This window comes from Coturnix japonica, chromosome 4 (genome assembly GCF_001577835.2).
Source record: "Coturnix japonica isolate 7356 chromosome 4, Coturnix japonica 2.1, whole genome shotgun sequence".
NCBI lineage: Eukaryota > Metazoa > Chordata > Aves > Galliformes > Phasianidae > Coturnix > Coturnix japonica.
In genome coordinates, this window is record NC_029519.1 from 62,672,757 (window position 1) to 62,691,209 (window position 18,453).

At 37.2% G+C, this 18,453-nt stretch overlaps 1 protein-coding gene across 6 annotated transcripts in view; it reads right to left on the reverse strand.

The window, feature by feature from the left end:
* KLHL5 (kelch like family member 5) overlaps positions 1-18,453 on the reverse strand; it is a 46,725-nt gene that overhangs the window by 21,003 nt on the left and 7,269 nt on the right. The window contains exons 3-4 of one of the 6 annotated variants that reach the window (XM_015862473.2): positions 7,158-7,222; positions 3,297-3,479 (exon numbers count right to left, since the gene is read on the reverse strand). In XM_015862473.2, the coding sequence (XP_015717959.1) occupies positions 3,297-3,479; positions 7,158-7,219 (245 nt within the window). In that variant the 5' untranslated portion in view covers positions 7,220-7,222. Of the gene's footprint in view, positions 1-3,296; positions 3,483-7,157; positions 7,223-10,620; positions 11,082-18,453 lie in introns of those variants that run through there. The other 5 variants (XM_015862472.2, XM_032444560.1, XM_015862471.2 and 2 more) reach the window with 5 other exon arrangements.

Sequence of the window (18,453 nt, forward strand, 5' to 3'; positions counted from 1 at the left end):
TTCTGCACAGGTAAGGCTGCAGAATTTGGATACTGAATTATACCCAGAAAGTTGTCTGCTCTTTTTTTACTGCACAGGAAAATGCAGAATCACAGAACAACCCACGTTGGAAGGGAAACATAAGGATCATTCAGTCCAACTTAGGAGTCTCTCATGTAGAGACAAAGTACAACTGAATGTAAAAATTCCATCCTGGGAAATCAAACTTTTCCAAATTCTTTTGCCACTTTCACACTGAAGTGATGGTTACAATAAATTTAGTAAAATTCTTCTACACAATCCCAGTTGGTAGCAACAAATATCTAACACCAAAGAACTACTTTTACGTGTCCTTTGAATTTTCAGACACACACTGTATTACAGTTTTACAAACATGTAATTACAACAACAACAACAAAATTACAAAGCAAAATAGCACAGAATGTAAAACACAGGAAGTATTAAGTCATTTGAAAAGAAGTACACAGATAAATAACCATCGAGACAAAAATAAGTCTCCTAACTAAGATTCCAAACCAAGATCCGTACTCTTCCAGACAAGTCTCCTAGCTATGTAAGTGCATAAGCTTCCATTTGCCTTCTGCCCCACGCCTTTTATACTTTCATCTGTCAGTATCAACAATATGAAAAAAATAAGTCTACAGAGATTTTCAGATTGTTAACATGGTGTAGGCTTTAAATCCTCACAAGACAGGAATCTACTGAGGCATCCCATTTCTTAAGTGAATGTCCTGAAAACCAAGTTACTACGAAGTAAACAAAACTTTTTATTATAGGCATACAGGAATGTAGAGATATTCACCATCTGATATGGAAAACTAGATTCCATTTCTCACATTTAATAGAGCCCAGCAACATTTCTTTATGAAAGTGCAGGCTAAGGGAGCGGGAATATAACACACTTTTCCCTTGTTGAGAATTGTCTCCCTTCCTGATTAGAATTTCTTAGCTATAATTTCAGCACAGAAGGAGAAAATAAACAGTTAAAAGAATAGAAAATGCCACGTTCAGGCATATGCTGAACTATATGGTTATATGGTTATATATGGTTATATATGGAATCTATATGCTACTCTTATTTGGAGTAGACTCAAAACCTGATTCTTTCAATAGACTCGAATGAAAAATCTTCAATTTACAGTCACTTATTACTTGTACTCTTTACTATTGCCAAATTCACTGCTCTTTTCTCTGACTACTTTATACACTTCAGAACATTCAAATATCATCAAAAGTAGAAATTGATAATTAAGAAAAAATAGCATGTTGTTAAGAGAACCTTCCATATATATGAGGATTAATAACAGTGAAAAAATGTTCTTGAATATTTTTAAATTAAAAAGCACTGTCCAGTGTAAATGAACTTTGTTTTCTTCCATGCCTTCTAACATCAAGCCTTTAATCCAGCATCTATTTAGTAACTGTGTTACTAAATAAGTCTTAAAATAAAATAACCAATAGAACACAAAAGTACACTGAGTGCTCCTGTCAACAGATAATGCTAAATAAGTCTGAATTTGGACAGGTTGATGCAGGCAGTAAAAAATCCTACTTTTTTTTTTTTTTTCCTTATAACACAGGCTACCACAAGCACATCAAGTCAATCTTAAAGATATGAGCCAACTTTAACATTTCCATCTTTATCCTTTGTGCTATGCAAAAGTTCAATTTTCAGTGAGGTGCTTTGGATATACTGAGATGAGGGCCACAGTTATTACTTTTCTCAGGTTACAAAAAAACAAAACAGTAAGAGAAATAACTTACTGTGCAAAAGACAAAGCTTCTTTGTAGGCTGCTCCAATGTTATAAAGTGAACTAAGGACAAGCATAAGACTCCCACCTCCTGCTAAAAGCACAGCATGCACTTCTTTGGCCTTAACTTTTACATATATTTAAAACAAAACATTCCAACTACAGCATGAACCTTTGCCTCCTATGAGAATAAATAACAGGTGGCAGCATGTACTCACTGCACTACAGAAATAGATGTAGTAGCAGAAAACAAGAGAGTAAAGTCAGTTCTATAAGCAAATAAGGTATGAAGTACATTAAAGAATTTTTCAGCATAGAGAATGTTATATTTCTGTTAATCTTACAACGAATTCTTCCAGTCCACACAAGGTATCAGCAGCAGCCCTCTGCACCATTTCCAACTTTTTAACCATTCAATAAACTCAGCCCCAAAAACTGGATACTGCAAACATGCTACCATGTCACATAAGGAAGTAAGATTATGTCTGTATTAATCACTAGTTTTCCTATTTACAGCAATTTAGAGTAAGCAGTCCATAGCTCCCTGACTTCTGAATTACTTCAGTGGGTGCAAATCCACCCGTTTCCATCTGATTTACTCTTTTCATAGGGAAGATGACAAATATGATGAATCTGAATATGACAAAGACTGATCATACGCAACTCTGCAGCAATAAGTAAAATAAAATCAGCTTGCTCAACTGCACTCCCCGCATCTCCCTGAAAAATTTCTTATCATCCACAGAAGTGTTTACAAAGGAATTGGGGTCAGGGGCTGGGTAAAGACCAGGATCACCTGTTTTTTGTATTAATTGCAATAAGGTGTGCATTTATCAACTTGGGAAAAATGAAGTTTCATAAAACAAAGGCTCACTCAGAAAGCAATGATAACAAGTTATGGTGTAACTACCTGCCTGCTCCCTAGAAAAAAAATCCAAACCCAAACCAGTAGCATGTTCTCATCCTTCTGTTAACTATTACTGTATTAACCTGTGGCTTCACTGTGATGGGAGAAACCGGCAACAGAAAATAGGAATGCTTTAGGCTACAATTTCTGCTGTAAGAATAACTTTTTGAAGCCACAGCTTAATTATACCTGTCTCAACTATTAAAACTGTGCATCAAATACTGTAATACTATAAGTTATAAGGACATGAATAGTCCTTATTACTAACAATGAAACCAACAACTTAATTGGAAGTACAGAGAAAAAAACTGGTCTAACAAAACTCGTTTACTCCATTCTGTGGTACAAAAGCCATGACTGCTTTTAATGGCATGAAGGTGCATTTGAGACTTACTTCGTTATGCAAATATCCTACTATATGCTCAAAGATAAAAAAGCAGAATGTGAGAACATCACGGTCATTTTTGATGCTGTATCATATACGACAGGAATTATGTTTTAGTTTCCAAATACACGTTAAAAAGCTCAAGCATGTTTAAAATATTCCAAATTGTTTAGGATGTTCCAAACAGAACACACACTTAGAAGACACATCTGTAAATTAATATAAAGTTACTTCAGGTCATTATAAGCTTACCTGTGAGCTGGAATTCTACGATCACCAGCAACTAACACCACATCACACAGCTGTTTGTGTCTAAGATAATTCTCCATCTTTTTAAAACTTTGTTCAGCATGATTGAGAGCCTGAAAAAATTCATCTGATGTACAGGGCTCCATAGTTTGACAAGATGATATGGTATGACTGCTGTTGGAGGTTCTGCTGAAGACATTAACAGAAAACTTAGTTCACACAATATTACATTATAACAGTCTTTATACATATGATAAAAAATTGCATATTCCCTTCCAATTTAATTTCTGTTTATTTTCATACTTTCTCCAAACACTATCTAAGCTCTTGCAAAAACAGAAATAGTGATTCATTGTACTCTTCAACTAAGGGATACACAGACATCAGTCCAAAAATCATATCTATAGCATTGTAGACATTGCTGAAAAACAGGCATCCTACAAGACCCCACAGAGTGAAAACGTGATGCAAGGATGCAATAAGGAATCACACTTTTTGCCACTCCAATACACACTTAGCTTAAGATGGTTACAGCAAAACTTGGCATGTAAGGAACTACAAAAGGTGTATGGATACAAAGGAAAAAATAAATCAAGAAACACAGCATAACAGCACCATCATCTTACTTCATGAAGCCTTAAGTATCTGAAATGAGATCCAACAGAGTAGAAGCCCATATATGGGAGGAAAGCAAGGATGCATAGAGAAAACAATTGTCCCTATAAATACACATAGCTATTTTCAAGAAAGAAGTAAGAAGGAAAATGTAAATAGAATGCATGGACATAGGATATAAAGGAGCTGGCTCATAATTACAGACACTGAGGGAAGCAAACTTTATCTTGATTACAATTCTCTCACTTTCCACTACACAGATAACTTAAAAGAATATTCAAGAACTACTGTAGTATTTGGAAACATATGGATTCATGTGATCTCCATCCTGAGCTCACTCCTTAGCTTAGAACAGTTATTTGAAGAGGGATCCTCAGTCATCTAAGTCTAAATTTTCAGGAGAAAAATGTTCCGTAAAGCTTTTCCCTGTGGATTTGTGTACACACCTGAGCATGTATTCACATGCTAAGTAGGCCAAGTAATCTGACACCTAATTGAAAACCAAATCTAGTAATGGATCAGAAATGAGACACCTGTCTACCTACCCCTCTCTAAGGACTTAAATACCTTAAGTGTGCTCTGTAGTAATGGCTAGGCATCTATTTAAACTGTGACAAGTTGTTCTCACCCCCCACTTGTTCTGCTACACCACTGGCCCTCTGACACGCAGTAACAAGTATTCTTTGTGGCCATGTGGGAAACAGAATCAAGGAACTCACACATCTGAAAAACAGACGAGGGAAGGACTAAACTACTTTGTGCCACACCAGTTCCCTTATCTGAATCACCATGTAACCATAAAAACCATTATGTTTTCAGAACTGGGCAGCTTTTTCACAGGTGAAGGAGCAAGTACTTGGAAAAAGCATCTCTTTGTTGAACTTCATTTTAAACCAGATTCCTCAGTTTACACCATTAACAGTTATCCAAAAGAAAACAAAATCTGCATGGTATCAGAGATCTGATCTACATTACAGCCTCACTAAGTGTTGTGCAGATACACCCAGAGAGCCAACAAAGTACGATGGAGAAGGAAACATCATCAGATGCCTGGAGTAAACCCTGACCTGAGCCACCGCCAGTCCTCAGAGCACACACGTGCACTCTGTGCAGCGCTCACCAGCAGTCACCACGTTCATTCAGTATGGAAAAGTGACTGGAAGGCCCAAAATAAAGCAATTAGGACACAACAAAGCAACACTCAGTTCAGTCTCCCTATATCAACAAATTCAACACCATACTCTTGTAGCCAGTACCTTAAAAACCATTTTCCTCGGGGAAATAAAAAGGAAAGGGAAAGAAACATTAAGCTTCAGTGATCCATGAAGAGAACATGAAAGAGGTAGCTGAATAGCTGAAGTGCTTACGCAAAAGGGAAGATATAGCTTCAAGGTCTATTTATGCCTATTACACAGTGACTGCCTATGAAAAATTTAAATCCTCCCTAACCATTTTTTTCAAACACTCTTACAGATTTGTTTCCCCATTCAGTTCAGCCTTAGCCACAACAGAATGGGAGGATACACAAGAAAGGCAAGAACAGAAAAAGGGAAGAACCTGCTTTCCTCATCCCAGGAGCAGTATCAAAATCACTCGGGATTCTTGGCTGAGATCATTTCCTCCCCGTGAGGAAACTCCATATTGAATGCTGATCTTTGGTCTGCATGCTCAGGGCAAGCATCCAGACATGAGGTCCAGCACCTCAGTGCATCACAAGTAGTTGTTTCCTTTGAATCTGGCTCTTGATTCAGATTTATCTCTAAGTACAGCCCAAACTTTCCTTCTAGCCGGATAACTACAGGAAAGAAATGAGGCTGCCAGCACGTAAAGCAGCTACACATATTAAAGAACTCTTTCAGTGTATTCCTCTATGATGGCATTTTTACCACATTCAGTAGAAATATTTTTGTTATGAATATCTTAGAATGTTAGTCTGTAGGGTTTTCTTTTTTCAGCCTTCAACTTTAAACCCACTTTTTTGGTCTCTTTTATTTCTTTGTTTATGTCAAAAAAGATCCCATCTAGCACTGACCAATTAATAATTTTATTAATTATTTAATTATAATGATCATAAAAATTTAAGTTACCCTAAAGGCAAGCTCCTTCCCGAGAGCTATGCGTTTCGTTATCCTAGTGACAGACATAAAAAATTAATGTACTAAAGATGCGGGCTTTCTTTGACTTCTCTATTTAATATTTATGTGTGAATATGCCTTTTAAAAATCAAAACTATGCAGAAGCTGTGCCAGAAAACCATTCTTTTTTAAAGGATTTTATTTATTGCAGTAGGATGTTTGGAATGAGGTGCTTTGCCCATTGGAATAGCGCATTACAGAGCAATGAAGCAATTAACTTAGTTGCTAGTAAAACACCCAAAAATGAGTATCAAAAGTAACAGCATAGATGATGACAACTGGAGAGCTAAAATTCACATCTCCCCTTCTGCTGTTGTTTGAGGTTTCATGCTCAGAGCTTAAACAAAACCACAGCAGGGTTTTCAACGCAAAAGCAAAATAAAACAAAAACTAGAACACATACCAGCCTTCTTTCCTCCCACATTTACTAAATCTTTCCACAAGAGAGAGTTGGTTTTTTTTATGGGGGAGAAGCACAATCTGCTTCTAGTAGAAGGATTGGCATCTTTAATTATTTTTAAGTATCAAAATACATTTCAAAGCAGGAGTTACGATAATTATTTCATAGCAATCACACATCTTTGCTATATATAACCTATAGACATAATTGAGTAAGAACCCTGACTGTAACAAAGTTAGCAAAACTCTTTTTCTTCAAGCATGTTATTTCATGGCCTGTATTCTGAATTATTTTTCAGAATATATCTTTTAGGTTAGATGCCTCAGTATTTGTCTTTTGAAATACACATTTTGGAAGAGAGAAACAAATTCAAAATTAATTTGAAAATCTTTTTCTAAAAAATGTGCACTATTACCTTTTAAACCAGGACATTTAAGCAAACAGAAGATCGACAAGCGAATATGGGTAACTCAAAGTGAACAGATAGTTAAAACAAAGTAAATACAATGACATTTCAAAGGAGAATAATAGGAAAAAAATGTTAGTCAATTCCTTAAATCATTAGAAAAGACAGAGCATCTCTTGGACAAGTTAGGACGTGTATTAAGGGTTTTCTTTTGTAACTTCACACAAATCTGAATTTTATAACTCCTCTGTTGCTTTAACATTACTTTAAAATAAAACTTTTCAAAATAATCTTAAAAATAATTTCACCGTTTTGTTGTTTTCATTGCTTCCACCAAGTTCAGTGACACTCCATATGGAGTCCAGAACATAGCCTACCAAATATAATATACCAAATAATACTACGTCAGTTTCCACTATTTCATATGCTGCTACATATTTTCTTCTTTAAAGTTATTAAGACAAGAATCTCAGATGCAACTGAGAACTCTAGCAATGGAGAGATCAGGGTTGGGGTGTAACTTGCAGTGTACTAACTCCAGCACTGCTTATACAGAATCCAAATGCAGAGTACTTATCAACCTCTGCATTCGGGCCTTGTCACAGAATCATGAGGTTGGAAAGGATCTACAAGATCATCTAGTTCAACCGTCCTCCCATTACCGTAGCTACAACAAACCACTAAACCATATCTTGTGGCTGTCTTAAAGACCGCTGGCATCCTTACTGAACTGTTCAAGGTTAGGTCACAACTGATAATTTCTGACATAGTGCTTGTATTCAGCATTCAAATGTGAATGTATTTTTTATTTGAACCTATTTCCATGCTCACATATCGACAGTAACAATTCCAACGTTTTCATGCATGCCAGAGTGAAATGAACTGGATGACACATTGCACAGTAGGTGCACTCAAGGTATTTTCAGTGTGTTATCTGTGGTGTCTCCAAGGCCTGAGGACTGCTTCTAAGGCACCCATAAAACTAAGGAAAAACAGAGCTACTGTTCATAGGCTCTAATATGCAATACAAGGATCTCTACACCTACTGGAAAACTTTAAGTTACTAATCCTTAAGGATGATCAGCACCTCAGGAAAGCTGACAGCCAGAGCAGAGGAAATTTGTGAAGTGAAAGATAATAAAGTAAAAAAGAATTAATACCTGACTCATTAAACTAGCATTTGAGATGATGATCTCAACACAAGAGAGAGTTACAAGGAGCTTTACAGCCAGCCAGCTCTGATCCCTGAAACTGAATGATGTTTCCACCTCAGACAGCTGTGGCAGCCTTGGTCAGAAATTCAAAACCGAACTTGTGATTTGTGTATCCCTTATGCCACCAAGCTCTGTACTAATAAGAAAAGAATCCTACATTGTCTTCTCAACATGAATCCCAAAACGATCCAAAGCTCTTAGAATGACTGAGACCCGCACAAAATGCTTTTTAACCTGTGCAACACAGCAGAGAAGAAAAACACACAAAGCAGTAAGGTTGGTTCTGTAATTTCATGCTTTTAGGGCTCGGGCAAGAAGTTACAGAGGACTGAAGAAACAAGCGAACTCCCACAGCTTCTTCAAAAAGTTGTTTGCTTGTTTTTAAAAAAGGATTTTTTCATATACACAATTTGTTTCTAATGGAGGAAAACAGGGTTTTCACATGGGAAAAAGCCCTCTGAAAACTTATCTACTGAGCTCATTTTTGTAGAAGTTGTATTTTAGATAATGAAAGGACAATCATTTAAATTCTTAACATTAGAAAACAATCCAGTCATTGGGTAGACTTATGTAAGATACACATTCTTAGTAAAAGAACAAGACACAGTTTAAGTACAATTTACCCTTGAAAATAAAACTATAGATAACAATACAAAGCGAGTCCTTATATTAGCATTAGTTACCTTACTAAATGGTATACCAATGCAAAACTGAAAAATTAACTAAAATATTTAAAGCGTGTAATTAAAACACTAGCAAGAATTACAAAACAAAAGGAATTACAGACAACTCCAGATGCTACTTGTGACTAAATGCATAATTAAAAGACACTTCAAATTTACTAAGTTCAGATCCTACACACATTACAGTCCACTGGTCCATCTGCAAAGAAGAAAAAATAAACTTGCAGTGATGTATAGATCTCTCCCACTCCCTCAATATGTATCTGCAGCTCCTCAGCTCTACAAAGTAACAAATTAGTTGTGTCACATGTAAATTCTTCTCCTATCATTAAAAACAAATCCATAATAATCTCAAACTATATTTTTATCTCTTTGAATGGCATGTGTTGTTTTTTTTTCTACATTGATTGCCTTGTTACGGTGAGAATGTATAATGCTGTACTAAAAAATTTCCATCACAAACAGATGTGACAGGGTGATGTTACATCTATAGCATATATACTATCTAGTGACACTGCTATTTAAAAAAATCATACCTGAATATCACTTAAAATAAGAACTCTTTAGAGTTATGTTATTTATAGCTACCTGGTTGTTGCAGTATGGTAAGACTGCCTGTTAGGAACAATCAGTATGCAGAACTTCCTTTCACTGTAATGCCAGCACTTTAGCAGGTCAGTGACAAAACCAAATACACTGTGTAGATTCCTAAGCATTTTTACCTTCTCTCCTTTCCTCCAGCCTTTACAGGTTTTATAAACCACAAACAGTTAGTGTTTATATTTTGGACTGCTTTGCCCTTGCACTGAATGAATTCTTGTCCTGTGGAATGCAAAACAGTGAAACTGCTCTAACTAGACTGATGTGTCCCTAATATGCTTTATGAAGCATATTAGTACCCTTTTAAACCAACACACTTTCAAAAAGCCTTATGATTGCAAATTATCTGAAAAATCAAGCAAGTAAATACCCTAACATTTCCATGAAATGGTAAGCTAACAATTACTGTGCTACAGACAGCACTAAAGAGGAAAAATACTTTCAGTGAAGAATGCGCTAACAGATAAAAGAAATAAAGTAACGCTTAACAAGGAAAATATTAACTTGGCTAATTTTCCAACTGTTAAACACCTTTCACTTAAGAACAAATTTCACAGTTCCACATTTAGTAGGGATAGGTAAGAAAAGGACACCAAAACATTTTTATAGATACAACAGAATCTTTTTTTGTGTTTTCTTTTAAACTGGGTACAGTTTAATACACCCCCCCAGACAACTGCAATGGTTTTAAAGCAGCCATGTGGTATTAGCATTCAGCAATACCCGGCTGACAAACAATAGATCATTTTTCTCCTTCAGGTTGTATACACACAAACAAAAATGATGCTTCTGTCTAAAGCCTAAGTATATATAGGTGTGTTTTAAGTGCCATCTCCCTTACCCACAAAAATGCATGGAAACAACAGTAAGAGTCACAAGAAGCTTCAACGTCCACAGTTCCCTCCAAACTGTCAGGAGACTGATTCTCACCTTACCCAGACAATCAGCATCACTTCAAAATAATTTTAAAGCATCCAGTAACATCATCTCATGGCAGACGCTGCTTTGTTCATGTCAGCATGTGTTGGGTGTAATACTGAAAACACAAGTGTGTGCACTTGCTTCAGTGTTATTTACTCACACGGAGTAAATAACATTTCCTTTTAAAAAGGTCACAGTAAATACATCAAAGCCTGGTTATAAAACATTTTGTGTTGCTGATGCACAACGACCGATAGGTTTCTGAAGCATTTTAACCTAGGATAAAGGCTAGCCTTAACATGCATGCTATCTGTATACATGAAACAAAAAACCCACAATAGGAAAGTAACAACCTGCACGAACTGCTGTCCGATTCATTTTCTTCTTCACTCGCTCTATCATCTGTCTCTTGTCTGCCAAGCCAACGTGCACCTCCACAATCTTCTGCGGAGAATTCAAATGCGGGGATTTCTGAGGTGGATGCCATTGGCCAAGGAGGTGAGTTCTGGAAATCCTGTTGGCTGGACCTCCTGTAACCAACTGCTGTTAAAGGCAGGTCACTTGAATCTAAAAACTTTGTGCCACCGGTCGTTACATTTTGCCCTCTGTTCCAGAAGTCTCCCTGGTGGCTCTCGATTGCAGAATTAGGGGCTGACGCCTGATGACCAAACCACCTCCATCTGATTTTTAAAATCTGCTTCACGTCAAAGTCTTTCCGAGAACCAGACATCCTCAGTGAAAGCCAGTGATCGTCTAGGCAACAGGGTAAGAAGCAGCACACATAAAAGAAGATTTGTGCACCCAACCAAGACAAGAGAAACACATGCTCTGCCCGTCTGTGGCAAGCAGCGCTTGTACAGGGGAAGGAGGGGGGAAAGGACCGCATTCACACAAAAAACGCTTCTTTAACGGCACGTCATTTGAATATAAACAAAAGGCAACGGGTGATGAAAAATCCCGAGGTAAAAAGAGAAGGTGAAACAATCACCTCCATCAGGAAAAAACACCAGTCAGTTTGCCCTAAAAGCACCGAGGCTGCTTCTGTTGCTCTCTGACCATTAGCTTTCAAAAGCAGCAAACAGTATTCATTAAAGCCATTTCCAGAGATGAATACCACCCCCTTTTCTTAAACCACAAATGACAGAGAAGTAATTCCTGTACCGCATCTCAGAATCTCTTCTTGTTCTGTTAACTCTTGCTTCTACAGAGGGGGAAAATACTGCACAAAGCAAAGGAAATTCTTGCTGCGCTGCTCAAGAATAAATTTACAGAAAGCAATAAAACCCACCCAAAGATAACTGACCACACTGAGAAGAAACTGAGCTGGAAATGATATTTTTCCCTTTGCAGGACGTGCAATAACTTAAAAACAAAGCAGCAACAAAAAGCAGTACAGGAACAGTCTGGAAGGCTTGAGGAACCGGTACAGGGTTACAGAGCCTTTCATCCCACTGCGCTCTGATTCAAATCTAGGTCTGTAGTAAACAAAAATTTCCAGCATTTTACATGTGAAATGAGCTGGTGGTTTCCATTCACTAACACATCATGAAAAGCAAAAGCAACAAAGGCTAACCAGTCACTGCCCAAGACACCAGAGATGCTCTCTGCGCAACAGACAACAGGAGACCTTTCCTTCTATCTCATCATATGGAATCAGCTGTTTTACATCAGCTTAAAGGTACGGTGACAGAGAGAAAAAGCCATCCTTGTACTTCTGAGGCAGAATTCCTATTAGATGAGCAGTGTACGCAATGCATTAAAACATCCCAAAAGGTCTTTATTCAAGAGGAAGAAATCTAGTCACAAAGACAAAATCTACAATGACCGATTTGTATTTCCACTGAAAAACTGCCTATTCCCTCTGTGACATATGGAGCTTGTTAGGTCTAAGCTGCTGAGACTAATTCCAATCACATGCAAATACTAACAACAATTTTAGAATAACAAAGAGATGCTAGATTTTATCACTCCTTGATAAATAGAATTACATTTTCAGTCTCCACAGCTCATCTGGTCTGTTCAGCTCTCCAGGATACAAATTCAATCAATTTATAGGAATTGTTTCTTTTCTTACCTACATTTGCCATCATGAGTGGAAGTTAACTATATCCCAGATGAACAAAGCAAGCCACAAAACACACTTCTCTGATCTGGCAATTGGGATACTTGTAGTGTTGTTTATAACAGGCTGTATATAGCACTCCTATGAAAATTTCCTCATTGCACAATTTTATCACCCAAAAAGCCAACACTGTTCAGTGTTGACAGAAAATTACGCAATTTTCTTGGGAATCACAATACTGAAGAGGCCAGTTTTAAGCTGGAAAACTCACCCACCATTGCTCAGAACTCAGTTATTTATGAAACTGCTTCTCACAAAAGCCATCAAAGCACATTTCTATAGAAACAGTATTCCAGCCATTCTCTACAAGGGATGATGCGTTTCAGAGCTCGTACCTTGCTAACATCCTGGTCTGCCAAAACTGATGTACCACGTCAGTTGCAGCAGATCCAGAAAATAGTTGAGGGCAACTCGAGAGGTGAGATAATCAAGTAGATAAATACACAGAGCTGTTACCATCTTTGCTGGGGATCAGCATAAAGATTATATGGACGTTAAACTAAAAATATATGAAGTCTAGTCCCTATCCACCCTGTAGAGCCATGTAAACCTGAGAAGCTTTAGCTGTACTGTTCAAACATCACCCTTTGTGCAACCACAAGCTGGGTGAAACTACAGTACAATTCAAGAAATAATAAATGGCATCTTTTAATCTATCATCTCTTTGCATTTTGTGCTGCTGTTCAGTGTTTCTGAAAGGTGGATAAACAAGAGAAGCTACTGGTGTATTCAATAATAATCACTATAGCAGTAGTATTTTAATTATCCACTTAACCATAAAAAGTAAGTCTTAAATACTTTTCCTTCTACTGGCATGGTAAATGCATTATAGATAAGGACTGACCTGAATTCTTTCTTGTGTAACAGACTCATCTGAAATTCAAACTGTCCCAATAAAATAAGCTAAGACAATGGCAGATTTGCCAACTCTGTCACTTTTTCAGCACTTTCTTATGACTTTCTGGGAAACACAGTCCAATTATTGCTTTTTTCCAGCTGTGAAGCTATGGGCTCAAACTGATTAGAAAAGAAAGTGCCATGGTTTTAAAAGAAGAAAGAACTGTTTTCTATTTTCTTTCATTTTCCTAGATGAAAGAAACTTGCTTCTTTATATGCTCTCGACATGAAATACATTTATAGATATTTCTTTAATATAAGTTAGATATGAGCTGGTATTTAAAAAAAAAAAAATGACAAAATGAAGCAAGCAGCACTTAATTTAGCATAAACTGGAAAGGCTGCTTGATATAATTGAGGCCCCCTTCTTGTTCTCAACAAGCTTCCGTACTATAAGTAACACAATAGATTTTATAAGGTCCCCCTGCTGGGAGTTAGTGACTGACCCTCATGGAGATCTCAGATGATGAACTGGTAGGACAGCCGTTTACTTGGACCACTCAAACATCATCTTTGACATCTCTTCTTGGGGTGGGTGCTGACAAATCCAAACGCCCACACCCACAACTACATTCCATTGTAGGTCTTTCTAATACACTAACACATTTCTTAGAAACCTGATAAAAAAAAGTAAACTGGGTGGCAGCATCTTAACCAAACACAGTATAAACCGACTTCATAAGGATTGTTATTATTATTTTTTTAATTTATTAAGGCAGAAGACAAAGAGAATCCCAAACTTCTTACACACAAAGGCCTTTTCTGACCTTAGTTGCAGATGAATAACCTTATTCTATCTTGTGGTGAACCATGATTTTTTGAATACAGGTACACGGTCCTCTTTGTGAGCACGACTCTGCATGATTCCATTGACGTTACTGAGGTTGTGGAAAATCACTGGAAGACAGCTTTGAGAACTTGGATTTTGACTGACACAATTGATATTCTTAAGAGTGAAGCAGCTGAACATTTAAATACACAGATTCTCTCATATGACCCGCTTCACAGAGTAAGAAATTAATCCCTGCAGACAGTTAGCAGGGGAGGAGTTTCCCAGGTCATACCTTGTGATTAAATGAACATTTGAATGCATATTGCATATTAAACTTGCAGTAAAAGACAACAAAATCAACTTTTTAATCAAAACCTTTTACAGACATTTACAGATATTACATACGAACTGTTTGTTCATACAGATGTTAAAGGAAGATTGCAATCCAACAAGAAGTTAAATTTTAAGCAACGCTGTTACTCTTAAGATACTTTCCATGCATAATTTCAGGGTAGGAATGTTCCAAATACTCAGATACATCCAAGTACATTAGTGGGCTAAACTGAAAAATGATTATTTAACAAATTATTTCTGTGTGTTTTTATTCATTGTAACTTTTTGTTCCACTAGGAAGTTAAATCTTCAAGAAAGCAAATTTGTTTCTCAGATACATATTTTGAGGAACGTTTAAAATTTGAATCTCAACATCGTTTTTCATGGCAACATTTTTACTGTCACCACTGCATTTTGACTTCAAAAAAATATTGCCCTCCAACATCATTGAAATTCAGACTTAACATTTTCAGGGTATTTATTCTGTCAAATGAATTTAAAATTATCCATTTTCCAATTGAAGAGCTGGGGACTAAAAGGCTCAGCTAGTCCTCATATTAATTATCTTTTTAAGTGCTAATTTAGAATGAAAATGTCAAAATAATTAAAGTCTTTGTTTTGACTGCAAGAGTTGTTTCTATCTCCTGGAAAAAAAAAAGAACACCAAAAAACCAACACTTCTTAGGAAAAGCCTTAGAGATCAAAAGATGTATCTGAGATATAACTAGACTCATTAAGATGTAACGAGGTAATATCTGACCGCCAATGTTTATAGAGATCCTAGATATTTATTCTGAAGCACCAGAACAGTTCACTGACCATAAGATATTCATGAATTAATCAAATGCATACTTAGAGCATAAAAAGGCATCCAAAATTTAACACCCTTTTCAAAGAGATTTTAAGCTTTCAATTATTTCAAGACATTATAATAACTGTCAAAAAAACCTGCTATAGACAAGCCCTGATGCTGCAATCCTGCTTGTACGATTATGTTAAAAGCATTAAACGTTCACTATGTTTTCTTCCTTGTTCCTGTGTTCCAGTCCAAAAGTTACAGAAATTGCTTTAAAAAACTTCAGAGATAGCTGTGCTCACGCTCTGTGATTCTAGAAAACAATGATCACTTCCAATACCAACTTCTTCTAAGTACTAACACTTCTGATTCATGTTTATGTAAGAAGTCCCTTTCAGCAGCAACAGTGTAATACACCCAGGAAAGAACAAATAACAAAAAAGCCCACTACTGTTAGAGCACGCTGCCAAAGCAGAAATACGCTGCTGCCAAACTCTGGGCACTGCCTTGCAACTTTCTGCTACTTAGCACTGCACATCCCCCTTGAGAGGCGCAAGCCATTTGCTCACATACACTGTCTTCAAAGCACACAGCTTTACGCCAGCACAAAGAGGCCTTTACAGAGCAAGTGCAGATTTTATAGCTTATTTTACTCAAAACAAAAAGGAAAGAAAATTATTGACAAAGATTTTCATGATTTTTTTTTGGCTCACACAACATGGTGGCTCGCACAGAACAGTTGTGACCCAAGATGTTTACATCCTTTAACACTGCAACATTTCACATTGGTTTCTGTCTATCCCAGTGATACTCAGGCACCATCAGGAAGGGCACCATTTACAAGCTAACACGAAGCTATTCCTGAGGAATTATGGAGTAAGCTTATTAACTCTCAAAAAGTTGGTGCTCCATGTATGGTGTGTTTTTCCAGTTAAATCTCAGTTACAATATTAAATAGGGAACACTGTGACGCCAATCTCCAAACTGAGAAAAACAGTCTTCTGTACCAAAAGGCTTAAATAGTCACACGGATATTAAGACAAGCAGAAGATTCTTATTTCACACACTCCAAGAATATTGGTATGGTTGATTCTAATGCAAATGAGGTAAAATTAATCCAGAGCTGGTAACAACAAATCACCTCCCCTAGACATGTCACTGCTGTGGATGAGTTACAGCTCAAACACTGCTCAGCAGATGTATCATAGAATCATAGATTACCCCAAGTCAGAAGGGACACAACAGAGATCACTGCATCCAACTCCTGGCTTCACAAAGGACCACCCAAAATTCAACTGACGTCTAGAGTTTCATCCAAATGCTTCTTGAACTCCATCACCTCAGTACTGTGAGCACTGTCCCGGGCAGCCTGCTCCATACCCACTACCCTCTGGTGAAGAACCTTTTCCTAACTCCCAACTTGACCTTCCCCTGGCGCAACTCCAGGCCATTCCCTTGGATTCTGTCACTGCCACCAGAGAGCAGAAATCAGTGCTGTCCCTCTGCTCACCCCCATGAGGTCTCCCCTCAGCCTCCCCTCCTCTGGGCTGAACCAAGGGACCTTTGCCACTTCTCATACACACTGCCCTCTAGATCCTTCACCATCATTGCTGCACTCCTCTGAATGCTCATAGCCTTATCTCCTTCTTATATTGTGGCACCCAAAACTGCACACACTGCTCAAGGTGTAGAAGCTTCAGTACAGCAGATACAGTCTCCTCAGGAATCTCCTGGAAGAAGTCCCATGGGATAAGGGCCATGGAGATAAGAGGGGGCCCTCTGACTTCACAGGACTGACTGCTGTGGCACTGAGAGACTTGCTCTATTAACAACAACTTGCATTTAGTAATATAAGCAAATAAGCATCCCAATCCTATTTCTGTACTTCCACAGTTTAAGTGCCTTTATGCCATAAGAGCCTTAAAAGTAACAGCTGGATAGAAATAAACCTCCCTGGTGAGCTCAAGATTGGCTAAATAGAAGAAATTTCTACCTACTGCCTGACTGTGGTTGTGATCCTTACAAATGCAGACTGCCAACTATGGTAACTAGATGAACAGGAAGTGAAAAATCCAAGCCATGAGTTCTGCATAACTGCCTGGAAATGTTGTTCCACAAATAATATGAATCTAAGGCACAGAAGGAAAAATGTATTTAATTTTGTAATTGGACATTAATTAATTTCAGTCTAAATCCTGTATCAAATCACTATATAGTCCATATTATATACTTATAACCTGTATCCAAGATAAAAATCACATCAAGATAAGAGAAGAATGGCAGTGGAATATAACATCAATAGATGAAATTCTTTTATTCCAGTCTGAAAAAAAAAACCAAAAACCTACTTTATTTTTTTGTATTCAGAAAGCAAAACTTACACTACAAATAGATACAGTAAACAAAGAGAAAACATACACTGAGTAGTATTTTCCAATACTACAGGTAATACAGACACACACGCTTCATATCTATTGCTTCTGGGCATACACAGCTGTCTCACCTTGACTGGCTACATATCACCTGAGTGTGGATTTAGAAACAAAGTGGAACAAAAAATCATCACAGTATCAGACAGATTGCTCAAACACAAACATATCCTTCCAAAACTGTATGAAATTAAAATGACCTTGAGAAAGAAAGCAACAGTGGTAGCATTAAGCCTTTAAATCATTAAAGCACTCGTGAATTAAGTGTTCAGCTATCCTAGAGGCACACAGAGCCATCATCTTAGCTGCCTCACCCCTGATTTTATAGAACTCCTAAAACATTTCCTGTTCTGCACAGAGAGAGTACTAGGCAACATCAGTGTAAACAAAGTGTCACGAGGAACACAGGATAATAAACCAAACAATGTCAATACCAGAACTGTCAGTATTCCTAGCAGTATGGGGTCCACTGTCAAGCTAGCATGCTTAAAAAAAAGAGAAAACTCAAACTCAGTTGGCTAAACTGTAAGAGGGAAAAAGTAGAATGAACAAAAAGCCTTCCTTATTGGCTTATCAGATGTTGTGTGTTTTTCCCCCCTCCATCAAATTTAACTAAATCTAAAGGAAAACACAAAACTGACACTGTACAAGCACACATAGCACTCATTAGCTTCAGATGGTTTGCAATCATCAGCCAAGCCACCTTCCCCATTAGCTGAAAGTACTAAAAGAAAGTACTTATCTAGCTTACAATATTTATAAAGCACTCATATTTATCAAGCTTGTGAATATTTAAAGAAATTCTCACTTTATCTGTTTTAAGTGTAATTGTTCTCC